Raw genomic sequence first — 9,205 nt, forward strand, 5'->3', positions numbered from 1 at the left:
ATATATAATTATTCATACAAGTCAAATAAATCAAACTAAACACCTACTTAAATTAGTATAAAAATACAAAATAAATTTAAAATATAAAAAAAAAAAGATACATTTAAATAAATATGAATTTTACATTTATATGAATATATTGGTATGTACATTAAATAAAACTAACATGAAAGGCAAATAAAAAAAACTAAGTATTGAATACAAAATAAATGTAAAATTTAAATTTTAAAAATGTTAAAATAAAGGTGATATTGTATGATAAAAAATAAAATTAAAAACTAAAATATAATAGAAATACAATATAAACTACAAAATTTCTAATATTTAAAAATATAAAAAATAATGGTGTAATTTATTTATATATAAATATAAAGTAATATGCACTTTAAATACATTTAATATGAAAGACTAATAAATAAAATGAAAAACTTAAATGAGTACAAAAATGTCAAATATTTGAAATATATACAGTCATTTAGCAGACGCTTTTATCCAAAGCGACTTACAAATGAGGACAATAAAGCAATCAAAACTAACAAAAGAGCAATGATATACAAGTGCTATAACAAGTCTCACAAAATATATATATTTTATGTGTGCGTGTGTAATAAGGCAAACAAAATAAAGTGAAAAACTAACTTGAGTATAAAGGTATTTCGAAATGGACAATTTATATAAAATGTATATTAAATAAGAATAAATTGATATGAATTAATTCAAATAAAACATATGAAATATATAACATTTAAAACAGTTAAAATATCAAAAGATAATAAATCTAAATATATACACACACAATGCATCTGAAGAATGTAAACCAATAATATTAGGAATAAAAGTCTGTAATACCATGGCCCTCTAACTTGTCTGACTCTGCAGCGCCGGGTTCATCATTCGAACAGTGTTCTTCTCCATCAATGCTGCTTTCCTGCACAGACCAAAACATCACATCTGTTCTGCATTAACGGTTTAACCAGTTAACCTCCCAATTAAAACGCACCGCTTGCACAACATGAGAGATTTGATCTACTGCGTTTGAATCTCAAACCTGCTGTAGAGACTGTGTGCGGGGGGTGCTGGCGCATGCAGGCCGACTGGAGTCCGAATGGAAAACGGCGGGATAAAACACAATGAGGGTCTCCACTATGCGGGCCTGGTACGGGTAATCCACCAGAGACGACAGAGACACCGTGGCCCCTGAGGGCCGGGGCCGCATCAGTGAGGGGCCAAACACGATGCCCAGATTACTCGGGCTCATCTTATTGTCATCTTCCAGTTCTGCAATCCTGAAAACAGGGACATTAACCAAATAATCAGTGTTTAATAAAGAGAGTCAGTCTATAAACCCTGAAATGTGAGAGGAAGTCAATTCTAGGCTTTGCACCTTCTCAGGTGGCGCGCTATGTAGCGCAGAGTGGCAGTGTTTGGTTTGGGCAGCTCTTTGAGGAGATTCTTGAGTCTGTCCACGAGGGCCAAGAGTTCAGGGTCCGTCTCAGGGCCGAGGTCCACCAGGTCGGGCCCTTTGCCCGTCTCGGCTCCCTCTGGACCCACTACAGCCAGGCTTTCCTTCGCTAGACCCATCAGACTATTGTAGAGACGGAAGGGCATGATGGGCTCTGGAAGCTGAGGAAGAGACAGAAATACAAAATAAGGATGTAACAACTGACTTTGGTGAACATATGAGGATATGAAAGCCACTGCTAACAATGAAGGCAGCTTATCGTTACAGTTAAAGGATTTGTTCACCAAAAATGCAGTGTTATATTTATATTAAAAATTTAATTTTCAGTTTTTAATAATATATTAAATTTATAATTTGGGTGAATGCAAAAATCCCCCCAAAAATTATTAATAATTATAATAATATGTATTATTAATATAACTGAAAATTAAAAATAAATAAATAAATAAATATATATATACACACATATACAAAATATTAATAAATCAGTTAAATTTGGGGAATCCAAAAATGCTAATTGTTAAATTTTTATTAATAATGTAATTTTAATGTAATGGAATGCAATATATAAAAATGTAATTAATAAATTATTAATAAATCAGATAAATAATATATATTTTTTATTGTTATTTATAGTTATTAACTTTTTATTTCATTTCAATTTAAATATTAATACATTTATTTGGGTTATTTGAGTGAACCATACAAATGCAAATTCTGTTATGATGTTTTAATACAATCAATTTAGATTTATAGTGTGATTTAATAGAACAATATATAAATTAATAAATTAGTTACATTTAGGTGAACAAAAAATGCAAACTGTTAAATTGTCAATTACAATATAATTTTTTTTATTTTCATATAATATAATATAATATAATATAATATACAAAACCCAAAAATGCCATTTCCACAATATTATATAACTGATTTTTCATAAATGTCCTGATGCAGTGGTGGCTCACCTGCCGCAGGTAAAGCTTCAGTACGTTGCTGATGTCGTGTGGCGAGGACTGTGACAGCTCCACCAGCTCTTTGCCGTTCTCAAACGCCTGGCACAGCTTCTCCACCCGCGTCTTCACCCCATTCACGCGATAAATACCCTGACAGAGAGGAGGACCATCAGCACGATCCTGCATTTCCATTGGCCGAGACCTGCTGGATCTGAACGTACCTTCATTCTCAACGCTCTTCTCTCGATCTCGCCGATGCACTTCTTGATGATGAAGGGGATGCTGTCGGGACTGTTGCCGGACACCTGCAAGAAATCCTGCCCGAACAGCTGAAGGCGACCCTGGAGCTTCTTGTGGCCGCACTGAATGGCCAAAGTCTCCAAGCAGCGCTTGTGACAGGCCAGGAAACACTGCCAAGAGCAAATCAGACTTTAAAGGGTTAGTTCACCCAATAATGAAAATTCTGTCATTAATTACTCACCCTCATGTCGTTCCAAACCCGTAAGACCTTCATTCATTTTCTAAACACAAATTAAGACATTTTTGATGCATTCCGAGAGTTCTCTGAACCTCCCATAAACAGCAAGGATCCTAACACGATCAAAGTCCAGAAACGTAGTAAGGACATCGTTAAAATAAACCATGTGACATCAGTTCAACCGTACTTTTACGAAGCTACGAGAATACTTTTTGTGCGCAAAGAAAACAAAAATAACGACTTTATTCAACAATTCGTCTCCGTCGTGTCACCCTATAGCACCATTTTGGAGAGTAGCCTATCACATACATAAACAACGTATGCGGTTCTGTGTCAGCAGCACCGTACGTGGATACGCTGTTAAACGTAAACAACGCATCCGCGTACATTCGTTGCATACATATGTGACACTCTCCAAATATGTGACCTTGATCATGTAAGGATCCTTGCTGTCTATGGAGGGTCAGAGAGCTCTCGGAATGCATCAAGAATATCTTAATTTGTGTTCAGAAGATGAACGAAGGTCTTACGGGTTTGGAACGACATGAGGGTGAGTAATTAATAACAGAATTCTCATTTTTGGGTGAACTATCCCTTTAATAAGCCTGGCTTATTTCAAACACAAGGCCCAAGCGCAGCCGGCATGACCTCACCTCCTCGCACTCGGCTCCCTGGAAATAAACGTAGCTGTCGCATTCTCTGCATTTGGACGGGGAGCGCAGTTTGCGCAGTTTGTGCGTCTGAGCGGCTTTCGACAGACCCACATTCCTGAACGGCCCGGTGGGCACCACGATCTCAGGCTCGATGCCGTTTAAATCTGGAAAACGTTGAGCGGACAGTGAGAAGTTGGATGACAGGCACAGATTAGAAAGGAAAACACTTGTGCACTATTTTCTCTCACTTGGCGTTTCAAAGGAAGTCACATTTGAGTCTTTCTCATCGGTGTCTTCGTTTGATGACATGGTTCCTGTCGATGACGTTCGGGCCATTTTACTTATGTCACCTAGAAGAAAAAAAAAATCAATGAAATAAAAACATTTAATGCAAATGTAATATTTTATATATATAATTTTATTTATTTATTTTTATTAGGGGTATAACGGTTCACGTATTCGCACGGAAATTTTTCGGTATGGGTCTTTCGGTTCGGTACGCATCGTTCAATTTTTTCAGGAAATTCAGACAATAAATGCGGTTTTGATGGTCTTTGATGCGGCGCGACATATCACTGTAAACTAACGCTTCAGTTCTAACGGAAGCGCAGAGCGCGATCATCCCTTCATATTTATTATTAGTTTTAACGCAAAATAAACATGAATGAACATCTCACCCCTCGCGTAATCGCTCAATAAGCCTATCAGTGCTTCAACCGCGGAAAGACGTCCTTAAAATAGCTTGTAAGCAAACTGTCACGTAGCATTTCATTTACCTCAGGCAAGTCATCAGTGTCCACAGCTCGTTAATTCACCAGAGAAATTAAGTCTAGAGAAGAGCATTTAGTAAAATATTACACTTTAGGCCTACTTCATTATATTTATTTTACCTGTTAGTGATGTCTTAATTATTTAATGCATATGTTTAAATAAATATTTTATGAAACAAGTTATGACTTTATTTAGAAATTATTATATTTCAACAAATAGAAATTGTATAATTTAGAAGTTAATTTAAAAACAATTTACATGTTTGCATACAATTTTTTAATTTGAGCGTTGAAGTTAAAAATAAATAGTAATTGATTTTAAGTTTGGGATCTGTTGTTAATTGTAAACTTATTGTAGCCTAATGTAAAAGGGCTCCGTATAGTTTAGAGCAGAAGCGGAGGTAGATTTTTATCCCTAAGAAAATTAATTATAATTGAATTTATTTAAAGAGAGCAATTTGTTCAGTAAACCATTGTTAAAAAAAAAAAAAAAACAATTTATGTTTCGTTTTTTTTTACTCCTGCAGTACCGAAATACCAAACCGTCACGTCAAAACCGAGGTACGTACCGAACCATAGTTTTTGTGTACCGTTACACCCCTATAATGTGCCATTATCCAGTTTGTACAAGGGGAAAATAATGATTATCTTTATTTCATTATATAATGATATTTGTCAATTTGTTCATATTCTTCTCCATTTAAATTTCTCCACCTGCATTTATTTGTAATTTGCAATATTGCTGTTACTTTCTCCTCTTAAGCAGCTTTCTCCACCCCCAAAACAAAATCAAGACTTTGTAAAAGAGCATAATAGGACCCCTTTAAATGATAAAAAAAAAAAAAAGTTATTTAAAAAAAATGTATGTTTAGTTTTTTCCTCCTGCTGTACCGAAACCGGACCGAACTGTGATGTCAAAACCGAGGTATGTACCGAACCATCATGTTTGTGTACCTTTACACCCCTAATATATATATAATTTTTATTAGTCATGGCAGGAAGTTGTACCTGTGCTGGTAGTCGGGGATCCCAGGCCACTTCCTCCTCCCACACTGTCTGTGTCGCTCACTGTGGAGCCCCAGGATTTGTGGGTCATGTGACCTCGAGCTGACACAAAAGAAATACAGAATTCAGAACCATTTGCGTAACTATTTCAGATATTCATAACATACCCAAAAAATCTAAAATCTAAAACCAAACAAGCACCTTTTGAAAGCACCGAGCATCTATACATAAAAATCTTCATACACATTTGACAATTTTAATAAACAAATAATTTGCAAGTACTTCTTTTTTTTTATTACATTATATTTAAATAAATATATATTTAATTAAGATCTACATTTGCATGAAATGCAAATTCCATTATATTTAAATGAAATTAAAATACAAATTGTGTTTTTAATTCCAATAATCATATGTATTAATATAATTTATTTTTAATATAATAGAATATATTACATAACACTTAAATTAATTGATAAATTAGACAAATGAATATACAATATACAACAGTTCAAACAAAATATTAATAAATTAGTTATTTGGACCCTAAAAATTAATACAATCATAATTGTTATGTATTAATAATATAATTGAATTTTAATTCATTAGAGTCTAATATATAAAAAGTAAATTTTATTTACTTATTAATTTTTATTTAAATATTATTAATTATTTACTTTTATTAATATATTACTTGGGAAACATTTAGATTTACTAGTAAATATACATTTTACTAGTAATATAATTTAACTAATACAAAAGTGATGATAAAGGCATTTATAATGTTACAAAAGATTTCTATTTCAGATAAATAGTGTTCATATCGAGATCGGAATTATATCGTATCGACCGAAATTAAGAAATATATCGTGATATAAATTGACCATATCGTCCAGCCCTAGGATAGATAGATAATTTTTATAGCATTCTATTATATTAAAGTGTAATTATATTATATTATTAAATTAGTTACAATTAATGATGTAACTGAATTTTAAATTAATTTTAAATGTATAAACATTAAATTTCTTAAATTAGTTTTATTAACTTAATAAAAAAAGCTTTTTTTTTAAATAATATACTTTTGTGAGATGTGCATAATTGAATTCTAGGATTATAAAATACGACATATAAAAATAGTTATAAAATTATAATTTTTATAGCATTCTATTATATTAACATTATTCAACTAAACTGATATTTAATTTGTTAATTAATGTAATTTCATTTTAAATTAATTCAAAATTTATAAACATTACATTTCTTAATAAATGAGTTACATTACACTTATTTTTTTTTAAATAATATACTTTGTTAGATGTGCATTTTTGTGGGTTCACACAAACCTACTTGCTTACATGTTTTTATATTGCATTTGATAATAAGTAGAACAAACAAATCATTGCACATACCTCTCTTCTGTTCCTCTTTGGTATCTCCGGTTTCTCCAGCGGTGGGTGGCACTTCAGCACTGCTGTGAGCATCAGCGTTAGCGCTGTCAGCACGAGCTCTGACTGACGGCCTGAATTCAAGACAAGACAACACCTCACTGTAATATTCACATCCACTTCCATGCTATTCCATGTTTGAAAGCAAGAGGAGTGTTGGTTACTGGCTGGAGGAGGCAGAGTAGGCCTCAAACTCATAATGCGTCTCAGGCTCTTCGCTCATCTGAAGGTCTTTGACGTGCGTGGCGTACTGCTGTCCCGGGTCGTACAGTTTACTGCTCTCACACAGCGTCTGATAGTGCACCGGCAGAGCTACCGTCTGCATGTGCATGATCTGGTAGTAGGAGATGGTGGCCTGGAAAGAGTTTCACACGGTTAAAACCGCTCAAGCTGGATTTAGATTTGAAGTTTTCTTGGTGTTTTTTCAGAATTTATTTGTTCCTGTTAATCTGAGTAATGCATGACTGGGCCATTGATCAAGTATACACACAATACTACTGAAAAACACAACCTTAAAAAGTCTCATTCATAACATATTTAGCTTTACAAATGTCTTGATCAGAGTTTAAAATTAACTTTATGCCTTGAGAAAATTGACTAGCCATAAATATTTATTACCAGCCATTAAACTCTTTTTTTTTTTTTTAATGTTTTTTATATTTTTTCTATATTGAAGAGATAGTGTTACGCATGTGTACCGATTTTCGTACATGTACGTAAAACGTAGCTCGAGGCGCACTCCGTTGAAATTTTACAGGTGGCGCTATCGAGCCGTTTTGCCACACCCACTTCTGAAACCCATATCAGATGTAAATTTTCGCCAGTTCTGACGCGTGTGTAAAGTTTCATGAGTTTTGGAGAATGTTTAGGCCCTCAAAAATGCGATTCACTTTGGAGAAGAAGAAGAAGAATAATAAGAAACGGAGCAATTCCAATAGGGTCCTCACACCATCGGTGCTCGGGCCCTAATAATAATACTGCATACATGCAGTACAACAGTACATTTAACAGTAACTACTAATAAACATGTTGACCTGGGCCCATATTCACAAAACATCTTAAGGCTAAAAGTAGCTCATAACTCGCCGATTTATTAAAAATAATGGGCGTCAGTCCTAAATTTAGGACTCCTAAATTTTTGCTCGAAGAGTATTTCACAAAGCGTTTTAGCGCTAAAACTAGCTCCTAAATCTGTGAAAAGTTAGGAGTAGTGAAGAGGACTCCTAAGTCACTAAGACCGAACCACAAACTATTCCTAAAATGGCTGTTGCAGGCAACCTGCCTCAGAATGTAAACATTTTAGAAACATTTGATGATAATGACCTTTTAAAAAGGTATCGCCTTTGGTTTTGAAGAGTCATGCTAGAAAGAATGGCAACTGCTTAGCATGTTATCTAATTAGCACGCTAAGCTAACTAGCATAAGCCAACAAACACAGGCACGGTGAATTTCTGAGTTTTTTTTCCAAAAAATCTGGTCATTTCTGTCTGGCTTGGTCCAAAGATCATATGAGCCAATTATGGAAAAAAATTGACAATTTGTAAGAGTAGCAGCGGGGGAAAAAAAAAGAGTTTTCATTTGCTTCAATATGGTGGAGAGTCCTTGTAAAATAATAAACAAGACAAAGTCAGAATCTGCATAAATACAATGAACAATGTCACAAAGAGTACAAACAAACTTGTTTTCAAAAGTTAAACGTTTTTGCAAAAACCCTTATATCTCTGGAATACTAGGTGGCACTGTGTTCAATCTTCTCAGGTACCTTCAGGACATGTTGATGGTGATACCTATCGAATTTTGTGCCAATGTCAAATCGTTCAAAAGATATTGCAATTTACGACAAAATTCAAAATGGCGACCAATCAGTATTCCTGGATTCGCCATGACAAGCAATCCATAGACACCAAGATTATGATTTTCTGACAAATTGTTCAATAGTTATAAGCAAACATGTCTATTTCATATCTCAAGACCTGTAGGTGGTGCGGTTTCCAACTTTAGCACGTAGCCTCAGAACATAGTGTTGATGAAGCAAACAGTTTCGTTTCGATTGATCAAAGTTTGGCCAAAATACAGCCTCTGAACCAATTTTGGGTCAATATCGTTAAAGGGATAGTTCACCCAAAAATGAACATTCTGTCATTAATTACTCACCCTCGTGTCATTCCAAAATCGTAAGACCTTCGTTCATCTTCAGAGCAAATTAAGATATTTTGTATTAAATCCGAGAGTTCTCTGAACCTCCCATAGACAGCAAGGATCCTAACAAAGGATCAAAGTCCCCCGATCAAAGTCCAGAAAGTAGTAAGGACATCGTTAAAATAGTCCATGTGACATCAGGGGTTCAACCGTAATTTTAGGAAGCTACGAGAATACTTCTTGTGCGCAAAAACAAAAATAACGACTTTATTCAACAATTCGTCTCCTCCGCGT

General features: G+C 34.2%; 1 protein-coding gene across 1 annotated transcript in view; it reads right to left on the reverse strand.

Moving 5' to 3' along the window:
• The window catches only part of LOC107728535 (minor histocompatibility protein HA-1-like), a 23,376-nt gene that overhangs the window by 1,068 nt on the left and 13,103 nt on the right, over positions 1 to 9,205 (reverse strand). Inside the window, exons 7-17 of the mRNA XM_016538739.1 lie at positions 8,396 to 8,406; positions 6,937 to 7,127; positions 6,737 to 6,846; positions 5,328 to 5,426; positions 3,798 to 3,899; positions 3,550 to 3,713; positions 2,640 to 2,828; positions 2,431 to 2,568; positions 1,385 to 1,623; positions 1,049 to 1,286; positions 850 to 928 (exon numbers count right to left, since the gene is read on the reverse strand). Of these exons, the coding sequence (XP_016394225.1) occupies positions 850 to 928; positions 1,049 to 1,286; positions 1,385 to 1,623; positions 2,431 to 2,568; positions 2,640 to 2,828; positions 3,550 to 3,713; positions 3,798 to 3,899; positions 5,328 to 5,426; positions 6,737 to 6,846; positions 6,937 to 7,127; positions 8,396 to 8,406 (1,560 nt within the window). The remainder of the gene's footprint in view (positions 1 to 849; positions 929 to 1,048; positions 1,287 to 1,384; positions 1,624 to 2,430; positions 2,569 to 2,639; positions 2,829 to 3,549; positions 3,714 to 3,797; positions 3,900 to 5,327; positions 5,427 to 6,736; positions 6,847 to 6,936; positions 7,128 to 8,395; positions 8,407 to 9,205) is intronic.

This window comes from Sinocyclocheilus rhinocerous, unplaced genomic scaffold, assembly GCF_001515625.1.
Source record: "Sinocyclocheilus rhinocerous isolate Xijiao unplaced genomic scaffold, SAMN03320098_v1.1 scaffold1238, whole genome shotgun sequence".
Classification (NCBI taxonomy): Eukaryota; Metazoa; Chordata; class Actinopteri; order Cypriniformes; family Cyprinidae; genus Sinocyclocheilus; species Sinocyclocheilus rhinocerous.